General features: G+C 41.0%; 1 protein-coding gene across 1 annotated transcript in view; it reads left to right on the top strand.

The window, feature by feature from the left end:
- The first annotated feature begins 9581 nt into the window (after positions 1 to 9581).
- Positions 9582 to 26383, top strand: part of LOC120034176 (forkhead box protein K2-like) — a 33175-nt gene continuing 16373 nt past the window's right edge. Inside the window, exons 1-3 of the mRNA XM_038980640.1 lie at positions 9582 to 10054; positions 18118 to 18306; positions 26120 to 26270. Coding sequence (XP_038836568.1) covers positions 9762 to 10054; positions 18118 to 18306; positions 26120 to 26270 — 633 coding nt within the window. The 5' untranslated portion in view covers positions 9582 to 9761. The remainder of the gene's footprint in view (positions 10055 to 18117; positions 18307 to 26119; positions 26271 to 26383) is intronic.

Raw genomic sequence — 26383 nt, 5'->3', positions numbered from 1 at the left:
ACACTCACATTAACATCTGCTAACCACGTATATGTGACAAATAACATTTGATTTGATTTGGATTTATTTGAAGAAGATGAGTGCTAAATGTACACCGTCCTACAGTTAAAAGTTAAAACTTGTAGTTTGGCTTTATACCACAGCTTTTTGGATCAAATGTTTTATATGAGGCGACAGTATAGAATGTCATCTTTTATTTGAGGATATATCTGTTTGACCATTTAGTAAATGAAAGAACTTTATGTATCTAGTTACCCCATTTGAAGGTTTCATAACTATTTGGACAAATCCACATTAATGTAAAAGTGTTTAAAAAACATATATTCTTATTTACAATAAAAGTGACTCCAAAATGACACAATACAGTACATTACTTACCATTCATTTCTATTGGGCATAACATTATCTGAAACACATCCAAAACAACCTGCCTTTGCATCCAACAAGTTCGCAGAGTCACAAGCTTAATGTAGTCATTGTGTGCTAGGAATATGGAACCAAATACTAAAGTTTTGACTAAATGTAAAACACTATAAGTCAGGGGTAGACAACTAGACTCAGCCGCGGGACAATTTTTGTCGGTCGGGGGGGCTGAAACATAAATATAATAATTTGTCAAATTCAAATTATTTACAAGGAAGCCCAAAAAGAGATTGTATTTTTAAATAAAATAATTTCATACCTTGGTTATATTGAGACACGATCACATATGTCTCTCTTTTTATTTGAGGGAATAATTGGAAACAGATTTCTACTTTAAACACGTTTTTTTTTTACAAAAAACTTGGGGGGGCAAAATAAATCACTTGTGAGACGGTTTTGGCACAAGTACTAATGACAACTCCTAATGGGGGACTAGACACAAAAAGTGTTTTCTTTTTTCTAATCGGTAAAACAGATATGTATGAAGAGACCCTAAAATTAAAGGTGACATTTTCTGTCGCCTCATATAAGACGTTTTATCTCTAATCCAAAGTATTAGAGTATAGAATCAAATTAAAAGTTTTAGCTTCACTGTCTAAATAAATACATACGGGAGTGTATTAGTAGTGAGGCTGCCTGAAACTAGTCTAACTAGCAATGTAGGTTCTGCTTTAGGATGTGACAGTAGATCCACCCAACCAAGAGACAAACAAAAAGAGTAAACATCATTCTCCAGCAATGACTAAGGATTTCTAAAAGGACGGCGACTGAGACAAGTCTAGCTGAATAAAGCAGGGAGACTACAGAATCATTTGACTGACATATCAACCCTAGTGTGCACTGTTTTTAGTGACATAAAATTATATTTGTGTGACATGACAGAGAACACAAAATAGTGTTATAGTCAAACTTATTACCTTAAAATTATACTGAACAAAAATATAAACACAACATGGAACATTTCAATGATTTTACTGAGTCATAGTTCATATAAGGAAATCAGTCAATTGAAATAAATTCATTAGGCCCTAATCTATGAATTTCAATTGACTGGGCAGGGTTGCAGTCATGGGTGGGCCTGGGAGGGCATAGGCCCACCCACTGGGGAGCCAGGTCCACTCACTGGGAAGCCAGGCCAAGCCAATCAGAATGAGTTTTATTACAGACAGAAATACTCCTCAGTTTCATCAACTGTCCGGGTGGCTGGTCTCAGACAATCCCACAGGTGAAGAAGCCAGATATGGAGGTCCTGGGCTGGAGTGGTTACATGTGGTTGTGAGGCCGGTTTGACGTTCTGCCAAATTCTCAAAACGACTTTGTAGGCGGCTTATGGTAGAGAATTTAACATTATATTATCTGGGAATAGCTCTGGTGGACATTCTTGCAGTCAGAATGCCAATTGCACGCTCCCTCAAAACTTGATACATCTTTGGCCTAATGATCCTGCTGTTTAATCAGCTTCACACGTGTCAGGTGGATGGATTATCTTGGCAAAGGAGGAATGCTCACTAATAGGGATATAAACAAATTTGTGCACAAAATTTGAGAGAAATAAGCTTTTTGTGCGTATGGAACATTTCTGGGATATTTTATTTCAGCTCATGAAACATGGAAGGTACATGTTGCGTTTATATTTTTTGTTCAGTATAGTAGCATCTATTGTAAGTACAGAATATTGCGCAATAGACGGTATACAAACATTCAGAATATTGATTCAGTCAAACTCAAACAAGTAACAATTACATGTGTGCTTGTGTTAGTTGTTGTATGTGTGTATACAATGTGTGTTCCCTTTATTCACTCTGAGTTGAAGTTTGACTAAGGAGAGGAAGTTTTCATTATGCCTATCCTCTGCCTCTCGCCCCCTGGGATTCCCCTTGCCCTAATCAGCACTCTGGGCAGCATTAGCTCCCTCTGACGCCCTCACGGAGAGTGTTATTAATGAGTCCATTTGGCTGTGGCCCCGGCCAGAGGTAATGGAGGAGAGGCATTAGAGCAGCTTCTCCTCAGGAGCAGTGGGATGGAAACCACGCTGATCAGAGCCTCGCGGGACCCTGGGTTTCCTGCTAATGCTCCATTTCAGGTTGCCATGGTGGCATGAGTCATAAACATCAGTAGCACATTATCACTTCACACTCCAGTGGCAGAATATTATAAGGCCTTGACATGGAGAGGTGAGGCAAGAGTTATGTTGCCTGTTTTACACATTGTTTACAATTATGGGCTTGTCCATCAACCTACCACAAATATATACTCTAGCATATTCTCACACAGGTGAGGCAGTCTTTTAATACACCTGCGTATCACTCTTTGGTATACAAGCAGTTTGTATACAAATAAGTACAAGCTGTTACATACGAACAATAACAAAACAGAATAATCCTTTCACAAATATTTGCTCTTGTACCATGAAATATCAAATAATTTCGATTGTATGATTGCCAAATCTATTGAAAGGGTTACTGCCTACTGTATGTTGCCAGCATGTAAGAGATCCATATAGGAAAAATAAACATGTGTTGTAATGATCCACATTGTTCATATGGCTTCTGACTCGAACACAAACAGCTAAAATGGAGAGTGCACGTCACATTCTATGGCCTGCTAAAACAAACTGGGTTTAGCAAAACACTAGCTGATGCAATACTGTCGTGTTTTTCATGTTACAAAAACAGTAACATAAGTCTTCAAAGCATTTCATGTTCATAAATAATGTTATGAAATGACTGAACATGATTTATCAAATCAGTTATTATGCCAGGATATGCATTATTCCTGTAAACCTCTGGTACAGTTTACCAGCATTCTGCTGCGGTTCTCCCATCTTGTGAATATTGTTAAGGAAGGTGCATGCCTCCCTCCAGTGGTAGCTGGTTATTCATATAGTTTATTAGTGCATTCATCTCAAAATAATAGTTTCTGTGGTGGTCTGTCCAGAAACAACCACTCACCCCTACCCCTGGCACTTGTGTAGCTCTTAAAGAATTTAGGCATTTGTAAAATAACAGACTTTCTATGCATCTTGGAAAAACAGAATCCATCGGATTTGGTTCCAGAGTAAAGATTTCAAGGTTCCCTGGTTTAAGTGTCAAAGGGGGCTACTCGTGGTCTGCTACCATGGGTGTGAATTGGATAGGTACTTGACTGGTGATACTATGGCACTGAAAGCTTTAACAAAGATAAACCAAAAAAGTACATTCCTAGCTCAGACCTAAAAAGGTCTTTATAGTGACTCTGGCATGTACACTGGTTCAGTGTCACCTTAATTATGCATGCACATAATGGTTCACCAGCATCCATAAACATCTAAAGAATAAGCTACAGACCAGCCAAAACAAGCATGGAAGAATTGTTCTTAACCCAGAGCCTCTGATATTGATTGTTTAAAACGTAAGAGTCCATATGTAAGAATACCTTTCTATATATGGAGCTGTGGAGCGGAACAAACTACCACAACAACTTAAAGCCATACCGACCATAACTTCATTAAAAAGGACCTCAAAAGCTAGCTGATGATTGAACAATAGAACTATCTTCATGTCTGTACCTAGGTAATAATGTATGTATGTCTGTACCTATGTAATAATGTATTTATGTCTGTATCTATTGAATGTAAGAATGTTTCTATGTCTGTATCGACTGTATGTAATGTTTTTGCACCATGCACTTTAGGGACCTCAATGGAAGTAAGTCATTGACTTTTTAAAATTTTATTTAACCTTTATTTAACTAGGCAAGTCAGTTAAGAACAAATTATGTGCCTAAGGTATGGGGTTGTTTTTGCACCAGACCTAAGCCTTATTCCTCACCTTTGGCAGAGAGGAAGAGGCAAATTATCTTTGCCTTTAGAGCATTGATCTTGAAGAACCATAGGGGAAAGCAAATCCCCTGGGTGGGCCACTTATCCTATATTCTGAACCAGTGACAACCCATCACTCAGGGCAGGTCACCTGTTTGAGCCCCACCTGTTTAGCTAAAAAATATATACATTTTTTTTAATGTAGTTAATAAAGCCGCATTCAAACATTGTCTCTTTTTTGCTTTCTTGAGTAAGGCAGCTCCAAAATGCAGGTGTTTCAGCCTAGCTCAGTGCTTCTGTGGTGGTGGAACAGTCAGCGGAAAATACATGGCGTAGGGGTTGGTAATGTTCTCTAGTTGCGCCGTGATTGGCTCAGTCTTCTGTCACTTATGGGGACACTACGTAACTACAAAATCTACGGGGAGAGCTTGACAATTCAAGCCCCTTGTGTGCTGCCGTAAAGTTACATAATAAGTGCCCATCCAAGAAGGCTCAAGGTCATTGGCCACAGATAGAATTACATCAAATCACGTTATATGTACCGTAGCTTTGATTGGACCGATCATGTGTCACGCCCTGATCTGTTTCACCTGTCCTTGTGATTGTCTCCACCCCCCTCCAGGTGTCGCCCGTCTTCTCCATTATCCCCTGCCAGTTTGTCAAGCTTAACAGCGTTTGTCCTGTCAGCTCCTGTCTTTTTCACTGCCTCGCTTTCTCTCGTCCTCCTGGTTTTTGACCCTTGCTTGTCCTGACCTTGTACTCGCCAGCCTGACCACTCTGCCCGTACCTGAGCCTGCCTGCCGTCCTGTACCTTTGTCCCACCTCCGGATTATTGACCTCTGCCTACCCTGAGCCTGCCTGCCTTGACCTGTCATTGCCTGCCCCTGGTGTTACAATAAACATTGTTACTTCACACGGTCTGCACTTGGGTCTTACCTTGATTCCTGATATCAACATCATACTTTCAAAATCTTAGCTAGCAAGCTATACAAGCAGTCATCATCATGAATCACGTTGACAATCTACCAGCAAATCCTTTTCAATCCTTGTTATATGAAGAGAAAGTATATATAAAATGTATTGGTGCTCATCGGCCATTGGACATAAACATTACACAACAAAAATTAGTGGTTTGGAAGGAATCAGTGGCTAACTGCAAGCACTGCAAAGCAATCAATAGCCTGCTATTCAGTTGAGTGAGTGAGTGGTCCAAGTCTGAGATTAAGGGTCTCTTTTCTAAGCTTAAAAGGATAAACATTGAACATAATGGGCCAGATAAGTTTGAATACATTGGCCATGTTGTCACTCCTGTCGTGTTAATCAGTGTCATTAAACTACCTCAACTGGAATCCTACCGGTATGTCATCTGTGCCCTTACAAGCACCTGGCATAGTGCAAGGAAAACACTAAGAATAAACAGTCCAACAGGTCCTCCACTACAATGCCAGACTTTGATGACAAAATTTTCCCACAAGGACCGCAGCGCCACCTTCCTGTTCAAGTGAGCACAGCACAACAAGGTGAGTCCAAAAATGTCTTGTATGCTGCTGCATAAATATGTTGTGTAGTAAGATGTTAGTAGCCCATGTGCCTCACTGTAATAATTTGGTCCCTTTCCCCCTCATAACTTAGCCTACGGTTCTGACTTGGCGTACAGGGAGAATACTGTAAGAACAGCCCATGTTCTGAATTCTGTCGCTGTACATTTCAAAAGTACTGAACAAATAGTTATTTTGACTACGTCCGCACTTGCTCGCTCATTTATGTCTTAATCGAAATTAAGTATTGCCTCTTATCAACTCGTCATCCCTTTATGTTTGTACATCTCAATTGTCAGTAGAAACCACATTTGTTTAAACGTCTTATGGCTGCAGGGGGTGCAGGGGCAGCCATAAGAAGAAGCTTGGATGAAAGGTGCACAGAGGTGCCCATAGTAAACTGCCTGCTCCTCAGTCCCAGTTGCTAATATATGCATATTATTATTCGTATTGGGTAGAAAACACTCTGAAGTTTCTAAAACTGTTTGAATGATGTCTGTGAGTATAACAGAATGTGGCAGGCAAAAACCTGAGAAAAAATCCAAACAAGAAGTGGGAATTCTGAGGCTGGTCGATTTTCAACCAAGATCCTATTGAATTCACAGTGAGAAATGGATGAGTTTGCACTTCCTACGGCTTCCACTAGATGTCAACAGTCTGTAGAACCTTGTCTGATGCCTCTACTGTGAAGGGGGGCCGAATGAGAGGGGAATTAGGCAGGTCTGCCATGACCTGACCATGCTCTGACCATGCGCGTTCACATGAGAGGGAGCTCTGTTCCATCGCTCATCTGAAGTCAATGTAATTCTCCGGTTGGAACGTTATTCAAGATTTATGTTAAAAACATTCTAAAGATTGATTCAATACATCGTTTGACATGTTTCTACTGACTGTTACGGAACTTTTGGACATTTCGTCAGCTTTTAGTGAATGCACTTCCTGACGTTAGATTTGTTTATCAAACACGCTAACAAAAATAGCTATTTGGACATAAATGATGGACATTACCGAACAAAACTAACATTTCTTGTGGAAGTGGGAGTCCTGGGAGTGCATTCCGACGAAGATCAGCAAAGGTAAGTGAAGATTTATAATGCTTTTTATATGAGTTTTGTTGACTGCACAATTTGGCGGGTATCTGTATGGCTTGCTTTTGTGGCTGAACGCTGTTTTCAGATTATTGAATATTGTTTTTTGCCGTAAAGCTTTTTGAAATCTGACACAGCGGTTGCATTAAGAACAAGTGTATCTTTAATTATATATAAAACATGTATCTTTCATCAAAGTTTATGATGAGTATTTATGCTATTTGACGTGACTCTCTGCAATTTCTCAGAATATTTTGGAGGCATTTCTGAACATGGCGCCAATGTAAACTGAGGTTTTTGGATATAAATATTAACTTTATCGAACAAAACATATATGTATTGTGTAACATGAAGTCCTATGAGTGTCATCTGATGAAGATCATCAAAGGTTAGGGATTCATTTTATCTCTATTTCTGCTTTTTGTGACTCCTGTCTTTGGCTGGAAAAATGACTGTGTTTGTCTGTGATTTTGCGGTGACCTAACATAATCGTTTGTGGTGCTTTCGCTGAAAAGCCTATTTGAAATCGGACACTTTGGTGGGATTAACAACAAGATTACCTTTAAAATGGTATAAGATTCATGTATGTTTGAGGAATTTTAATTATGAGATTTCTGTTGTTTGAATTTGGCGCCCTGCACTTTCACTGGCTGTTGTCATATCATCCCATTAACGGGATTGCAGCCATAAGAAGTTTTAAGGAAGTCAGCCATATCAGCTATGTCTTTAAAAAAACGCAGTAAATGAGCCTGAATGAACTGTTTTGCTGCCAGACAAGTCTCTGCTGATAGCCAGGTGTAGCAATGTTAAGGATTCACTCCATGGTGCTGAAAAGAAAACAGTTTGTGGGAACCGTTTGTCACCGTTATAATGCAATTAATGTATTGTTTAGTGTTGTGTTGTGGCTTTGCTGGCCTGTATCTAAAAACAAATTTGGAAGTTTGCCCCACCAAGATTTACATGCTAAAATCGACACTGTTTGAACAACTAAGGAGAGGAGAGATAAGGAAAGCCACTATAGGATACTCCGATAGACCCCAGGTATGGTGTTCCAAGGTGATCGTGTAAAATGCCCTGTAAGAAAGATATATGTTACACAAGGTATAAAACAGTAAAAAGCAGGGGTGGGTAATAATTTTGGCTCCAGGGCTACAATGGGAGTTCAAAATTCAACGGAGGGCCGCACATATTTATTTTTGGCCCAATTTGTTTGTCAAAAGCAATTCGGGGGCCAGAAAAGAAGGCAGTTAGGCCTATTTGAAAATATATAAATCCATTACAATTCCTACATACTTTCTATCTAGTTTTATATGTTCAAGAGTGTGCAGGAGTGTTTAAAAAAATATATATAAACAAATTATTATCCCCCTCCATTAATTTGTACAAAGAGCCAAGAAATTGTGTGTAGGGTTGTCTGACAAATCAAACATTATTTCTGATGTAAGCTGATGCTTCATGAAAAATATATTTGTCTCTCATTTGAAGGACAAGGTAGATATGCAATCCAAAGCCATACTGGCATACCCTGTTCAAATGAATGCCACTATCAGTACTTGTCACTAGAGGTGTGATCATGGTCTTCTTGCAAAGAGGTGTTGATGTTTTCACCCTCCCCTCCACCACCATCCTATGTTTACAAACAACCCTGGACTGGGAGGGGCATTGATTCCAATTGGTGACGTCATCGTGAAACGCACATGTTTCCATGCTGTAAGGCCACAGCGAGTCCCAAAAGACGTTGGTTATTGCAGTAAAATCAACGAGCATTCGGTCCAGTCTCCGTACCTGGTATTTGGGTCGAAATTGTATACTGTATTTTCGTAATGAATGTTTCTAAAATGATGTTAAAGCTCTCAGACTACTATGACCTCTATAATTTACGAGAGGGGTCTCAGGGCATTCTGGGTACCATAACACAAACCGGCAAGCTGCTGCAAACGGTGTCCTATCAAATACCAGGCATGGAATCCGTAGTAGTCCTGGTGGTGGATCATAATGTATAGGCGTTGGATGGTGACTATTGTGGAAATTGTCTCAGTCTTTATTCTCGGCCTATACCAGCCATTCTTCCGATTGGCAATTTGTTCATCCAAAATGTCAAGCTTGTTCATACTTTCGGTTATATGGGACGTTGCTTTGAATATGTAAACATGCAGTGCAAAATCACAACGTCATCATCAACATAAATGTTGTTTTACGAATAATCCAATTCTATGGTAACAAAAAGAACACTCATAAAGCATGAAATCGTTGTCATCTTGGCAATGGCATCGTTTGAAGTTTTTTTTTTTAAACGATAGTGCCGGGACTTACATCTCGCCACGCATAATACGGGTCGTCACTACATACCACAGCCACAAAGTCATAAGCCCCGCCTATTTCTACAATTATCTTTTTAGAATGTGATTTTAAACCTAACCACACTGTTAACCGTATGCCTAACCGTAATCTTAAATTAAGACCAAAAATCACATTTTCGTTTTCATGAATTTTTAAGATATAGCCAATTTTGACTTTCTGTATGTGGTAATTATTGACAACACAATGCGCGTACGCTACAGTTCAACCAACCTTGAGTCAATGATCAGCTGTTTCTTGTGTCTGATTGGTCTTCTCTTTGTAGCGTCAAGTGCCTGTTCATTTTTTATTGGGTTATTGGATTGTCAATCGTGGCATATCCACATGTTGTTTGTTTGGTTGGAGCCTTCTCCTACCCTTTCTCTCTGTGTCGCGGCGCTGGGTTGGAGCCGCTGTCCCTGGTCTGGCACGTTCCCTTAAATTTTTGTGTTAAATTTGATGCCCCTTTTTTTTGATTCGACAATTTGCAACGGCATTTAAAACACCTACACGGGCATCTCCATACCGGTGTTTTTTTAAATAAGAATTTGTCAAATATACCCTTTATCCTGTAAAATGGCGGTGTTAAGCGGGTCGTCTGGGCCGGTTGCCCGGTTTGAGGGCCGTGAATTCGAATACTTGATGAAAAAGCGCTCGGTGACTATCGGGAGGAACTCGTCTCAGGGCTCGGTGGATGTGAGCATGGGTCATTCCAGTTTTATTTCTCGAAGACATCTCGAAATATTCACTGTTAGTGACGATACCACTGGTGGTGGAGATTTCTACTTGCGATGCCTCGGCAAAAATGGGGTGTTCGTGGATGGAGTGTTCCTCAGACGGGGTGCCCCTCCTCTACAACTTCCACGAATGTAAGTTCAACATGTATCTGTATTTAGAATAACTAGCTATCTTATCTTTGTTTTGAATTACCACAAAGCACGTGCTGTTGCAGCAAGACTAAGGGGTGGTGTTTGCCATGTAGGTTCATCTTTGCTAGCTAATTAACGTCAGCTAGACAGTGTTTGTCATATACTAGTAGCTACATGTTATGAACTGCCCTCCCATTGTTATAAAATATCTTCTGAATTAAGACAGCCAAATGTAGCTAGCGGTATTCGAACTTGATTCTACAGCACACTGTCTGTCGGCCAGCTTTCAGTTGATTTGCAATCACATAGTGGGTTATTATTGTAACTAGCTAGCTGTGTACTTGGTCATACAGGTAAACAATGTCATATAGTTCTGTGCAAGTGTTTTGTTAGTCAGGTGGATATGATCGATGTTTTGTTTATATTTAAGTTTGTGGATGGCTACGTTGCTTGTAGGCCTGTATCTTTATAACATGTGTGATGTGCATCACTAGGCCATCACTCAATTGAACATTTCTGATTCGGGTCATTACGGGTCAGCTTTGCACAACTCGGAAGATAGATGTTTTGGTTCAGTTTGCTCCATTCACAAAATTATAATGGCAGGTCACAAAGGCCAACGTTACAATACATAAGAAATAGTCTCCTCAATATTCACTGACCATTATTTTCCTCTTGCCATCACGGTAACATTACTCTATTCTCTTAGACCGATTTGAATTCCATAATACTAAAATGAGATTCTATGCCAAATTCCCGGTATGCATAGTTTGTTTTGTCAGATTTGGCCCATTTTATTCTAAAGAAACTTGCAAAATACACTCCAATCCAACTCAACCATTAAATCTGAAGACAATCCTGTATTTAATTAGGGAAAGTCACTATTGTGCCATAATCCACTTTTGAATGTTGATATTTGATGCATAATTCACAACAAAATGTAGTGGGCTGCTGGGGCTCATTCATTGGTCAGTTGCCTCAGTGACATACAAACACAAAGCTGCATTCTTAAAGCAGCAGTCAGCAGTAGAAACAATAACAAAGTGGCCTCCCCAACCCTGTTTCGGTAAAAAGCTAAGGGATGGGGCTGGAGAAATGTAACCACTCTCAAATTCATATATAGAGCTATATAGAGCTATGGATGCAAGGACTGACCATCCAAAATTATAGTTTCAAACGTGTTTTGAGGCTATGGGTGTGTATATATATATTCACTCTGGAGTGCCAGAGTGCGCACAAATTCAGAGTGTTGTCAGCGCACACTGGACGCTCTGCCCGAGGAGTAGGGTTGATCCAAGTGTTCTGACCTCACATCAATCACCCAAGCTAACTGGCTAAAGTTGGCTAACTTGCTAGCTACTTCCAGACACAAATGAGAGAACACATCACTCTGACCATTTCTATCGCCCTAGCAGAGCTGGTTAGGCTGTTTGTTATCTAGAGCGTTGGTGACTGTAACTGTGCTGCTGGCAACCATTTTAATATTTTTTTTGCCAATGTTTACTGACAGGTCATATTCAACTGGTGTTGCACTATTTGTAAATTCATCAGTTATTCTGCACTCTGGTACACTCAGATGAGAGTGCTCTGAAATCAGCGTGGAAAGCCAGAGTGAATTTACGAATGCACCCTATATAGTGTTTGTTTGCATTTACTTTGACAAACATTGGAGTAAAACATGTTTATTTTGGGTTGTGATGAGGTACGACATGAGACAAGTTATATTATTCAAGAATCAGTGGGGTACATATAATTAATTTATACGTTCAAAAATGGATGTAGCAACTGCTCATTGCCCCTTTAACTAACCACCCAGTCTTCTTACCCATTCATGCACTGTATCACAGCACTTTAGACTGAAGAGATGTTGATTCCTAACTAAGAAGCACAGTGGGCTCAAATTCCCTTATCAATCAGGTTGACGTGACTAAAGAGCTTTAAATCAAGGGTGTGTTTTATACGCTCACATCTACAGCTTCAAGAAAACCTTGTGATATCCTTATTTTGGAATTGGGCTTTATGGGTATAATGACTATAGTAGCCCACCCTACCTAAGGCAAAGAATGATCAGGGAAGTGGACAGACAGTCTTGGCTTGGAGAGCTCTGGACTGGGGTTCTTTATGTCCCCTGGATTCCAACAGAATGACATAAATTGCCAGAATGAAGTAGTCACTGCTGCCCAACCCTCCATGTTGTTGCTCTCACACGCCTACAAAATTACTCCATGGCATAGTCTTGCTATGACTGTTTACATCCTAACTGAATCTGTGTAAAGCAGTTATATTAGTTTGATGCTCATTGTTTGATCTCATTGGGATGTTGTGTTTTTTGGATAATCTTTAGGGATGATGATTATCTTGGGCAAAAAAGTGAAAGAAATAGAGAAGACTTGTTGTCTCTGCTGCCCTGAGCTTGGATACTTTTTGATCTTTTGAGGGTCCATTGTGTTCTACATCCTGGCATAACATAGCAACTGTGCATTTGCTTTTACAAAATGTTTGGTCTCATTGAGCAAGGATGGAAATTGGCAAAGGAGCCTGAATGTTAAAATGCATTGAGACTGTGGGAAAACTCAGCTCTTTGCAAAATGACTTGGGATTTCCATGCAAGCTTATCCTCTTAACCAAGCTTCTTTTGTTGTTGAAAACATTTAAGTATGAATTGATTGAAGCAGATAGTAGACTATATAATAACATTAATTGTCTGGTAGGGGGGTGGGTTTTGTGGTCTAGTGGAATTCTTTACCTCAGCTAGTAGAGATTGGGGGTCTGGTGGCAAAAGGAATTCTGTTTTGTTGTTTGTATGCGTCTGTGCCTGACTGACAGAGGATCAGTGAGCCCACACACACACACACACACACACAACGTTGTAAAAGCAATGTGTGTTGCCTTTGGTCACACACAGCACTCTGCGAGGAATGTGATGTCTCAGAGCTCAGCATTCCTGTATCAAAGACACCCTGATGGGTGCCATGTGAGTGTGCTGCTGAGCACAATGTTGATGGTGCTGTTCTTGCTATTAGGTGATTTTCCCCCTCAATAGCAGGAACAACACCATCAGTGGTCAGAACCAAGTAATATCAGGATGTAAGATGGCACCTAAACCCAACAACTTCAATGACTCATTTCTCTGAACTAGAGGTCGACAGATTATGATTTTTCAACGCCGATACCGATTATTGGGGGGACCAAATAAAGCCGATGCCGATTTTTATGTGTGTGTAATAAATGACAATTACAACAATACTGAACAATGAAGACTTTTATTTTAACTTAATATAATACATAAAATCAATTTAGTCTCAAACAAATAATGAAAAATTGTAAATTTGGTTTAAATAATGCAAAAACAGTGTTGGAGAAGAAAGTAAGTGCAATATGTGCCATGTAAAAAAGCTAACGTTTAAGTTCCAGAACATATGAAAACTGGTGGTTCCTTTTAACATGAGTCTTCAATATTCCCAGTTAAGAAGTTTTCGGTTGGAGTTATTATAGGACTACTTCTCTATACCATTTGTATTTCATATACCTTTGACTATTGGATGTTCTTAAAGATAGTTTAGTATTACCAGCCTAATCTCGGGAGTTGATAGGCTTGAAGTCATAAACAGCGCTGTGCTTCAAGCATTGCTAAGAGCTGCTGTTTGAATGAATGCTTACGAGCCTGCTGCTGCCTACCACCGCTCAGACTGCTATATCAAATCATAGACTTAATATAATAAACACACAGAAATACGAGCCTTTGGTCATTAATGTGGTCAAATCTGGAAACTATCATTTCGAAAACAGAACGTTTATTCTTTCAGTGAGATACGGAACCGTTCTGTATTTTATCGAACGGTTGGCAACCCTAAGTCTAAATATTACTGTTACATTGCACAACCTTCAATGTTATGTCATAATTATGTACAATTCTGGCAAAGTAATTACTGTCTTTGTTAGGAATAAATGGACTTTCAACAGTTCGCAACGAGCCAGCCGGCCCAAACTGCTGCATATACCCTGACTCGCTTGCACTGAACGCAAGAGAAGTAACACACTTTCCCTAGATAATATTGCCTGCTAAACATTAATTTCTTTTAACTATATATGCAGGTTTTAGAAAATATACTTGTGTATTGATTTTAAGAAAGGCATTGATGGTTAGGTACGTTATTATAACGATTGTGCTTCTTTTTTTTCGCGAATGCACTTTTGTTAAATCATCACTTGTTTGGCGAAGTTGAAGTAAGCTGTGATTCGATGATAAATTAACAGGCACCGCATTGATTATATGCAACGCAGAGCAAGCTAGTTAACTACACATGGTTGAGGATATTACTAGTTTAACTAGTGATTATGTGAAGATTGATTGTTTTTTTCTAAGATAAGTTTAAGCTAGCAACTTACCTTGGATCCTTGCAGCCACAAGGTGCTTTTGATGCTGTGCTCGCGTAACAGGTGGTTAGCCTGCCACGCAGCCTCCTTGTGGATTGCAATTTAATCGCCGTCCAAAAAGGCCTATTACCGATTGTTATGAACACTTGAAATTGGCCCTAATTAATCGGCCATGCCTCTACTCTGAACATCACCAAATTCACTGATGATACATTACATAGGATGAAGAAACAATACGCCGATCCTCAGCCCCTTACTACATGGAGAACGAATACTGTATACTCGTTATTGAGTGGGATCTGCATGGGGTGTGTGTGTGTGTGTGTGGGGGGGGGGGGGGGGGGGGTCCTTGGTGGCTTCACACCATTTCTTTGGATACCTCATGGCTAACTCATTGTTAGAAAAAAGTTTGATCCAAATCAAATCTTAGGTGCTATATTTATTGAATATTATATGAATCCTATAAATTAAAATGACCAGTTGGGTTCAATCGATTAGCTCAATGTTGCAGGAATCCTAATCTTATCTGTTTCTAACAGAAATTATTTCAGAACAATCTGAGATGGTGGGTGTCAATCCTCTTTCTTGTGCTTTTTAAGTTTGAGCGATCCAAAGGCATCATTAGGCCTATTGAATATTGCTACCTGCCTCTACCATCAGGGATGCAAACTAGTCACCTTTTGGTGAAATTTGCAGTTTTGAATCTAAATTCGGTGACCTACGTGATCCGTATAGATCTAATGATAAAAGTTTGTGGGGAGGGTGGGGTTGGATCACTACTGGCTGTAAGGGAACGAGTGATACAAGTTTGGAGCAATACTGGCTGTATCTAAGCCTCAGCCAATCGTTTACATAACAGAATGCAGCGCAGCACGCGACTGAAGAAAGAGAACCAACTTACTAGTTACAGCATCAGCGAGCGCTCTGGAAAGGCAGCTTGCCAGTTACAGCAGCGCATCCCCTGAACGATAACGAAGAGGTAACGTTAGATGAGAAGCCTGACCATGGAGATGGGGGTGAGAAGGTGATGAAGTGTACTTCATGAGCTGTAATTGAAAAACTAATGGCATTTGGAAAGTTTGTGGTGAGGGAGAAAGTGTGGTGGAACTGGTATTAGCATTGTTAAGTATCTTGCTAGCTGGATCGAATTCTCAGTTAGCTAGCCAGAGAAATGTTGAGCAACATTAGCCTACTTAACTGATCAAATAATTGAGTTTATGGTGTGAAAACTAGCTTGCTAAAAAAGTAGACAGCTAACATTAGTAACCTAACCAATTCTCTATAGTATTAACTGGTGTACGACTCCTTGCCGTTCCTCAAGTTATAACGCGTTGCTTACTGGACCCTGGCAATCTGTGTGAAATGTTAACTAGCTAAAGAACTAACCACTATCTGTTAACTAATGTTTTCCCTCTACAGTATGTGGTTAATTTTCAGAATGAGAGAATTAGGTGAAAATGAGGCGTTAATTGTTAAACAAGTACATTCAGGGTGTGGAGCTGGGCCTGGCTTAAGCTGGATGCCACGATAGAGGTGAAAGGAACACCACACACTTTCTCACTTTTGCTGGCACATTGTAGAACAGATGTCCACAGGCAGAAGATGTACAATGTAATAATGTGCAGTGCAGCCCAAAGATATTGTTTTTGTTCTGTTGAACTTGACAGTAACACGTGTGGGGGATTATAATTTAATTCGGTGAATGTTATTTTTGCACACATGTAGCCTTGTGCACTTGATCAATGTCTATAGTGACCACAATAATAGAGAAAAAATAGAATGCCTGTTTGTTTCATTCTATTTCTACTTTAAAATGTATTTTTGCAATGTGTGTGTGTGTGTGGTCACAAGCGCTCTATTATAAAGGCTGTCATGGTCACAAGCGTTCTATTATAAAGGCTGTCATGGCTAACTGCAATATTAGTGTATTGTTTTTTCTCAAGACTTGAGTGTCATTTGCAGTAAAGTCTAGGCAACAAATAACATTGGATTGCTTTCTTTACATTTTTTAGCTGTGAGTTAGGTTCACAATTACCACTTTATTTTACACTGAGACTGATCATGTAGATCATATTCTTTGTTTAATTAGTTAAAACCTGCATTTCCCCCTAGCAGGGATGTTTTGCATGTTTCAGTGCAGCAAAAAAAAGTGTCACCTTTTTGGACCCTCACCAGTTTGCATCCCTGTACCATGCTGATAACTAGTTTTGAAAAAACATGTTTTCCCACTAGACACTAGCTACGTGTGGTCTGCATAATGAGGTCATCAACATCCCCCTATTTCATCAAATCATTTAGTTTCCCATGCTCTTTGTTGACAGGGGTATTACATTGGTCCTGAAAGGGTGTTGGGAGTGCATATGCATAATTGAAGTGTCTGGCTTCACCAGGCTGGCTACCAGCAGTTTTTCACCCTCTGAGTAGCAATGCTAATTTGAGACTTGGGTGTCAGGGACACTGTTCTCTCTGAATGTGCTCTATGCCAGCTCTGTTGGGGCTTGGCAACAAGTGCTGCAGCACCTGGCATCCGGACCAAAAGGAAGCAGGGCTGGCATAACAATCTGGCCCTCAATCTCTCTGGGGTGTGGTGATGGAGCCTGATCCTGCACTGATTGAACCTTGGTGTATATGGACATCTCCATTCTAGGCATTCACACTGCTTGTTGTTTACCCCACAATGAGAATGTGTGTTTGATTAGGCTACCACAGCCTATATTTAGCCTGAGCCTCTGGAAGCAACGTCAGCACAAGAACCGTTTGTCAGTAGCTTCATAAAATGTGTTTCCATGACCGAGCAGCCTTACACAAGCCTAAGATCACCATGTGCAATGCCAAGTGTCGGCTGGAGTGGTGTGAAGCTCGCCGCCATTGTACTCTGGAGCAGTGGAAACTCGTTCTCTGGAGTGATGAATCACACTTCACCATCTGGCAGTCCGACGGACAAATCTGGGTTTGGTTGATGCCAGGAGAACACTACCTGCCCCAATGCATAGTGCCAACTTTAAACTTTGGTGGCGGAATAATGGTCTTGAGCTGTTTTTCATGGTTTGGGCTAGGCCCCTTAGTTCCAGTGAAGGGAGATCTTAACGTTACAGCATACAATGACATTCTAGACTTCTGTGCTTCCATCTTTGTGACAACAGTTTGGGGAAGGACCTTTCCTGTTTCAGCATGACAATGCTCCCATGCACAATGTGAGGTCCATATAGAAATTATTTGTTGATCGATGTGGAAGAACTTGGCTGGCCTTTACAGAGCCCTGACCTCAACCCCATCAAACACCTTTGGGATGAATTGGAACGCTGACTGCGAGCCAGGCCCGATCGCCCAACATCAGTGCCCGACCTCAGTAATGCTTTTGTGGCTCAATAGAAGCAAGTCCCCGCAGCAATGTTCTAACATCTGGTGGAAAGCCTTCCCAGAAGAGTGGAGGCTGTTATAGCAGCAAAAGGGGAACCAACTCCATATTAATGTCCATGATTTTGGAATAAGATGTTCGATGAACAGGTGTCCATATAATGTAGTGTATAACGAAAAATACATTACATACAAAATACTTTTTACAGTTTACATACATTTAAAAACATTAACATGTTGTGTGTGGATGCTCAGAGTCCACAGACTGGAAGGTTGCATTACGTTGTGTGGTAGGTGAATTTGAACCTTTTGTCTCTTTTTCTCTACAGGTGCACTTTCAGGTTTCCCAGCACAAACATCAAGATCACATTCACAGCCCTGTCCAGTGGGAAGAGGGAGAAGCGTGAGGCGCCTGAGTCTCCAGTAAAACCAGTCCACATCTCTCCACTCACCATAAACATTCCAGACAACATCGCCCACCTCATGAGCCCTCTGCCCTCGCCCACCGGCACCATCAGGTACAGTAACAGTAGGCCTGGGCCTCAGTTAACCTTGAGATAACTTATCATACTGGCCTGGCGGCTAATGCTTAGTTTATTGAACTCTAGGGGAAGCTGTGAACCAGGCTCAGCTTGCAGGTTAGGTCACCTCCTAACCTACACAATCTATCCAACACCGCTTTATTGCGTGTACTTGTTAAGCCTAGTCTGTGTGTAGCCATTGGCAGTCTTTACTTAGCTGCTGTGTGTGTGTTGACTGAAAATACATGGCTTCTAGCAATGTTAATTTTGACAGCTGTTTTAGTTTTAATACCTTTTAAATACCTTTTTTCAGTCACATTTTAGTCATTTCATCCTTTGTTAGTTATTATTAGTCGACCAAAACTCTGGGCAGTTTGTCTAGTTTAAGTCACAGCCATTTAGGTCACATAGTAAGTGCATTTTTTCCCCCGATTTTAAATTATGAATATTTAGGCTACCTCAAACTTCCATGTGCACATTCCTTGAAAAGGGGGGAAATTGAGCCTTACAAAAATGCAAAGGAGTATTACTGTACTACTAATATTCAACAAATAGCATTTGTTTTTTCCATAGGAAAGGTTAGTTACAAGTCAAGTATCCTGTAGGCTTGGGTGGTATACTGTATAACGGGGTATTTGGAAGAAGCCACGGGAGGATTTTTCAAAACTGTCAACTATTTCTTTGAAGTTTCAGTGAATTTGAATATTTGTAGCAACTTTTTATGTTAATACCTGCAGTCAACTTGTGCAATACATTACGAGATAAAGCATATCGCATTCTTCATTTCACCTGTCACATTATTTTACGTGATGAAGCTTACCGTAGTTCCCCAGAACAGTTGAGCCAGTCACGTGTTTGTTTGTAAGTAGCACAATTGGAGAAAGCCATCTGGTGAGTCCACAGCATTCTATATCGATCGGCGAGTCTCTGTTGTGCAGCGCACATGAGGTGATGAAGCCATCAGATATCTTATAATGGCTTTCTGCCAGAAGTCAGAGCGCTAGATGAGTTCTGTACAGCTGCCATTTTTCCCCCTCTGCTTTCTACTAGTGTTTTTTTTTTCTTTTTTTTTTTCTTCCATCTGCTCCATGTACACATGCTTCTCTTCATTCGGAAAAGCATGCATCACAACTTTGTTCATTTGCACAATTTCTCTCGTTCGCTTTCACTTGTAAATGTCCATACAGATCAAAAATGACATTCGGTAGCTACTTTTGTTTAACTTTATGAGCTGTATTTGCTGGTCTTTGTAATTAGTTTGTTTTGCTCGTTGGCATTTCGCAATTAGTTTGCTAATTTTTATTTTCATTCTGGTAAGAAGCCCAGTTGACTTTTCTTGTTTGTAGCGCCCTCTTGTGTGCTATGCTGGTAATACAGTAAATCCTGGAACGAGAGAAGGGACTGTATGACGACATGAAAATCTGTATACTGCACAAGCCTACTGTCCTGGCTTTGCATCAGTTTAAAAGATTGAACGAGTGACTGAAGTGACCACCTGGGAACTGTGTGGGAGAGCCTGGCAGATCAACTCAATCAGACCGTGCAGCTCAAATATGTAATGAGAGGATTGAATGAAATGCTGGGATGGGACAAAACAGTTGAAAGGAGCTTCATGTCAAATTAAATGTGAGACTAATGGACGTGGAATTCTCTTTTCACATTTTCGTAGACTAAAATGAAAATTAATTTGTAATAGTTATAGTTTATTCCAGTGCATTTCATTATCGTAGTAGTTTTAGACAGGAAAAATAGGTTGTTGATTAGTTATTGTTGACTAAATTAACACTGGCTTCTAGGGGTGTGAATGTTTAAATGTAATTGGGATCCTTAACGTTAGGAAACATTTTTTAAATTCACATTGCCGTTATCACGCAACATATTTTGTGTTATTGCCGAACTAGACGATAGGCTATATAGGCCTGGGGAAAGTTGTGTAACGGTTGACTCAGCGATATGACTTAGCTGCAGAAAGTAAACTGCATAGTGGGTAAATATCCGCAACATCTAAGAGTGTTGAAGTGCTAGGCTCAACTTCTCAGCTGTTTTTGTCCTCTTTCTGCCTGGTGGGCGACCTGCCTATACTGTGCCCCTCCCCTCTCTCTCCGTCCCTCGCTAGCTCGCTATGAAAGATGCAAGTGTTTGTGTTCTCTGAAGTATGGTAACTAATCCAGGCCTCTACAGTGCGACCATTTCCCTCGCACATGCGCCTAAATATTTTTCTGTGTGACCTGGGCATTTTGTTTAGGAGCGCCTGGAACATTTGAAGGATTCTAGCTTTAATATCTCAAATATTGTTAATTGTGCTCAGTTGTAATCAGGCTCCTCCATTCCAAAATTCCTGGCGGAATTGAATCTTAACTCTCCAGAAATGGGGAGTTGACGTGCAAGTCTGAGTAAATTATTTTGGCGTCAACTGTCCACCACTGCGTCATCATTGTTAACAGTTGGAAAAATGGCAGAGAAAGGCAAGCGACAGCACTGCAGCCCTGTATGGCAACACTTTGAGAAGTTAATGACAAGGAAATGCACATTTTGTGAGGTTGAATTGAAGTACAGTAATGGTAGTACAGGTGCAATGCTGAACCATCTGAAAGGGGCCAAACCGTTGTGGGCAGCAGCGCAGCTGAATTGTGAATTCCCTTGGAATGTTTTTTTGCTATCGTTTTAATGGAAAACCCATGATAAAAATTGCAGTTTAAACATTAAGAACTTTTCCCCCCATTTGTCACATCCTTAATAGCTTCTGCTGTGTTCAAATGTAAACTACCCCTATATAGTATGTGAAATGAAAGTTGTAGCAGTGCTAATTAGAGGTCGACCGATTCTGATTTTTCAACGCCGATACCGATTTATATGTATATATCACAAAAGTGAGTACACCCCTCACATTTTTGTAAATTTGAGTATATCTTTTCATGTGACAACACTGAAGAAATTACACTTTGCTACAATGTAAAGTAGTGAGTGTACAGCTTGTATAACAGTGTACATTTGCTGTCCCCTCAATAACTCAACACAGCCATTAATGTCTAAACCGCTGGCAACAAAAGTGAGTACACCCCTGAGTGAAAATGTCCAAATTGGGCCCAAAGTGTCAATATTTTGTGTGGCCACCATCATTTTCCAGCACTGCCTTAACCCTCTTGGGCATGGAGTTCACCAGAGCTTCACAGGTTGCCACTGGAGTCCTCTTCCACTCCTCCATGACGACATCACGGAGCTGGTGGATGTTAGAGACCTTGCACTCCTCCACCTTCCGTTTGAGGATGCCCCACAGATGCTCAATAGGGTTTAGGTCTGGAGACATGCTTGGCCAGTCCATCACCTTTATCCTCAGCTTCTTTAGCAAGGCAGTGGTCGTCTTGGAGGTGTGTTTGGGGTCGTTATCATGTTGGAATACTGCCCTGCGGCCCAGTCTCCGAAGGGAGGGGATCATGCTCTGCTTCAGTATGTCACAGTGCATGTTGGCATTCATGGTTCCCTCAATGAACTGTAGCTCCCAAGTGCCGGCAGCACTCATGCAGCCCCAGACAATGACACTCCCACCACCATGCTTGACTGTAGGCAAGACACACTTGTCTTTGTACTCCTCACCTGGTTGCCGCCACACACGCTTGACACCATCTGAACCAAATAAGTTTATCTTGGTCTCATCAGACCACAGGACATGGTTCCAGTAATCCATGTCCTTATTCTGCTTGTCTTCAGCAGACTGTTTGCGGGCTTTCTTGTGCATCATCTTTAGAAGAGGCTTCCTTCTGGGATGACAGCCATGCAGACCAATTTGATTCAGTGTACGGCGTATGGTCTGAGCACTGACAGGCTGACCCCCCACCCCTTCAACCTCTGCAGCAATGCTGGCAGCACTCATACGTCTATTTCCCAAAGACAACCTCTGGATATGACGCTGAACACGTGCACTCAACTCCTTTGGTCGACCATGGCGAGGCCTGTTCTGAGTGGAACCTGTCCAGTTAAACCGCTGTATGGTCTTGGCCACCGTGCTGCAGCTCAGTTTCAGGGTCTTGGCAATCTTCTTATAGCCCAGGCCATCTTTATGTAGAGCAACAATCCTTTTTTTCAGATCCTCAGAGTTCTTTGCCATGAGGTGCCATGTTGAACTTCCAGTGACCAGTCAGTATGAGGGAGTGTGAGAGCGATGACACCAAATTTAACACACCTGCTCCCCATTCACACCTGAGACCTTGTAACACTAACGAGTCACATGACACCGGGGAGGGAAAATGGCTAATTGGGCCCAATTTGGACATTTTCACTTAGGGGTGTACTCACTTTTGTTGCCAGCGGTTTAGACATTAATGGCTGTGTGTTGAGTTATTTTGAGGGGACAGCAAATTTACACTGTTATACAAGCTGTACACTCACTACTTTACATTGTAGCAAAGTGTCATTTCTTCAGTGTTGTCACATGAAAAGATATACTCAAATATTTACAAAAATGTGAGGGGTGTACTCACTTTTGTGATATACTGTACATACAGTGGGGAGAACAAGTATTTGATACACTGCCGATTTTGCAGGTTTTCCTACTTACAAAGCATGTAGAGGTCTGTAATTTTTATCATAGGTACACTTACTGTGAGAGACGGAATCTAAAACAAAAATCCAGAAATCACATTGTATGATTTTTAAGTAATTAATTTGCATTTTATTGCATGACATAAGTATTTGATCACCTACCAACCAGTAAGAATTCCGGCTCTCACAGACCTGTTAGTTTTTCTTTAAAAAGCCCTCCTGTTCTCCACTCATTAACTGCACCTGTTTGAACTCGTTACCTGTATAAAAGACACCTATCCACACACTCAATCAAACAGACCCCAACTTCTCCACAATGGCCAAGACCAGAGAGCTGTGTAAGGACATCAGGGCTAAATTGTAGACTTGCACAAGGCTGGGATGGGCTACAGGACAATAGGCAAGAAGCCTGGTGAGAAGGCAACAACTGTTGGCGCAATTATTAGAACATGGAAGAAGTTGAAGATGACGGTCAATCACCCTCGGTCTGGGGCTCCATGCAAGATCTCACCTCGTGGGGCATCAATGATCATGAGGAAGGTGAGGGATCAGCCCAGAACTACACGGCAGGACCTAGTCAATGACCTGAAGAGAGCTGGGACCACAGTCTCAAAGAAAACCATTAGTAACACACTACGCCGTCATGGATTAAAATCCTGCAGCGCACGCAAGGTCCCCCTGCTCAAGCCAGCGCATGTCCAGGCCCGTCTGAAGTTTGCCAATGACCATCTGGATGATCCAGAGGAGGAATGGGAGAAGGTCATGGGGTCTGATGAGACAAATTTAGCTTTTTGGTCTAAACTCCACTCGCCGTGTTTGGAGGAAGAAGGATGAGTACAACCCCAAGAACACCATCCCAACCGTGAAGCATGGAGGTGGAAACATCATTCTTTGGGGATGCTTTTCTGCAAAGGGGACAGGACGACTGCACCGTATTGAGGGGAGGATGGATGGGGCCATGTATCACGAGATCTTGGCCAACAACCTCCTTCCCTCAGTAAGAGCATTGAAGATGGGTCGTGGCTGGGTCTTCCAGCATGACAACGACCCAAAACACACAGCCAGGGCAACTAAGGAGTGGCTCCGTAAGAAGCATCTCAAGGTCCTGGAGTGGCCTAGCCAGTCTCCAGACCTGAACCCAATAGAAAATCTTTGGAGGGAGCTGAAAGTCCGTATTGCCCAGCGACAGCCCCGAAACCTGAAGGATCTGGAGAAGGTCTGTATGGAGGAGTAGGCCAAAATACCTGCTGCAGTGTGTGCAAACCTGGTCAAGAACTACAGGAAACGTATGATCTCTGTAATTGCAAACAAAGGTTTCTGTACCAAATATTAAGTTCTGCTTTTCTGATGTATCAAATACTTATGTCATGCAATAAAATGCAAATTAATTACTTAAAAAATCATACAATGTGATTTTCTGGATTTTTGTTTTAGATTCCGTCTCTCAAAGTTGAAGTGTACCTATGATAAAAATTACAGACCTCTACATGCTTTGTAAGTAGGAAAACCTGCAAAATCGGCAGTGTATCAAATACTTGTTCTCCCCGCTGTACGTGTGTAATAATGACAATTACAACAATACTTAATGAACACTTTTTTTATTTTAACTTAATATAATACTTCAATAAAATCAATTTAGCCTAAAATAAATAATGAAACATGTTCAATTTGGGTTAAATAATGCAAAAACAGTGTTGGAGAAGAAAGTAAAAGTGCAATATGTGCCAGAACATATCAAAGCTGGTGGTTCCTTTTAACACGAGTCTTCAATATTCCCAGTTAAGTTTTAGGTTGTAGTTATTATAGGACTATTTCTCTCTCTACCATTTGTATTTCATAGATGTTGACTATTGGATGTTTCTTATAGGCACTTTAGTATTGCCAGCCTAATCTCAGGAGTTGATAGGCTTGAAGTCATAAACAGCGCTGTGCTTCAAGCATTGCGAAAAGCTGCTGGCAAACGGAGAAAAGTGTGGTTTGAATGAATGCTTACGAGCCCGCTGCTGCCTACCACCGCTCAGACTGCTCTATCAAATATCAAATCATAGACTTAATTATAATATAATAAGCACACAGAAATACGAGCCTTAGGTCATTAATATGGTCAAATCTGGAAACAATCATTTCGAAAACAAAACATTTATTCTTTCAGTGAGATACGGAACCGTTCCGTATTTTATCGAACGGGTGGCAACCCTAAGTCTAAATATTACTGTTACATTGCACAACCTTCAATGTTATGTCATAATTATGTACAAATCTGGCAAATTAATTACGGTCTTTGTTAGGAAGAAATGGTCTTCACACAGTTCGCAACGAGCCAGGCGGCGGCCCAAACTGCTGCATATACCCAGGCTCTGCTTACACTGAACGCAAGAGAAGTGACACAATTTCAGGCACCGCATTGATTATATGCAACGCAGGACAAGCTAGTTAAACTAGTAATATCATCAACCATCTGTAGTTAACTAGTGATTATGTTAAGATTGATTGTTTTTTTTATAAGATAAGTTTAATGCTAGCTAGCAACTTAACATGGCTCCTTGCTGCCTGCACTCGCGTAACAGGTGGTCAGCCTGCCATGCAGTCTCCTCGTGGATTGCAATATAATCGGCGTCCAAAAATGCCGATTACCGATTGTTATGAACACTTGAAATCGGCCCTAATTAATTTGCCATTACGATTAATCGGTCGACCTCTAGTGCTAATCCAACCATGAATTCCTACTAGCACATCTGCCAATCAGCTACGGCGCATTGCACCGATGATACTGCTCCAGATACATTGAAGAATGGAAAAAATAATATTGATGTTTTAATTTAATTCTAGCCAATCATCAGTGTTTATCTCCAGATTATTCATGTTTGCTTCAGCTAATGACACATCCTTAAGCTTTTTCTGCTGTTTTAACTCTCAACTTAATGCCTCATGAAACGGTTTTGCTCTCCTTTCAATATGGGTTAGATAATGTGAGGCTATTTGCATAGGTGGTGTGTACCACTCTGACCGCAGGCTACTGCAGGAAAGGGTACAGATAAGCTGAGCCAATATATTTATTTTACTGAGGCCCCCTATTCCTCAGAATAGCTTGGCTAATTGTAAACCATTGCTTGATTTAAAAAAAGAAAAACATCAGTGGATCAATTAGGCAGTTTTGTTTGTAGCCTAAAAGTATTGCATTATTCTTAGCCAGATAATTTGATATGTACTGTTTGCCATCATGCTGACAGAGACTTGGTGACTAATGGTCTGGTCCTCTTCTTCCCCACAGTGCTGCCAACTCGTGCCCCTCCAGTCCCAGGGGAGCGGGCTTGTCCGGCTACAGGATGGGTCGCATGGTCAGCTCTGCAGAGCTACAGCTCATAAACGACAACTCCCAGTCAGAGAACGACAAGGAGGCCTCAGGAGGGGACAGCCCCAAGGTGAGCACCACATACAGAGAATCTCCATTGAACATGCTTTTAGTCTAAGGCTTAAATTCATCTGTGTCTGTGAAACTGGCATTTTTAATTTAGTGGCAATCAGCAGTTGCAAC

This window comes from Salvelinus namaycush, chromosome 41 (genome assembly GCF_016432855.1).
Source record: "Salvelinus namaycush isolate Seneca chromosome 41, SaNama_1.0, whole genome shotgun sequence".
Classification (NCBI taxonomy): domain Eukaryota; kingdom Metazoa; phylum Chordata; class Actinopteri; order Salmoniformes; family Salmonidae; genus Salvelinus; species Salvelinus namaycush.
This window is presented reverse-complemented; position numbering and strand designations above follow the sequence as displayed.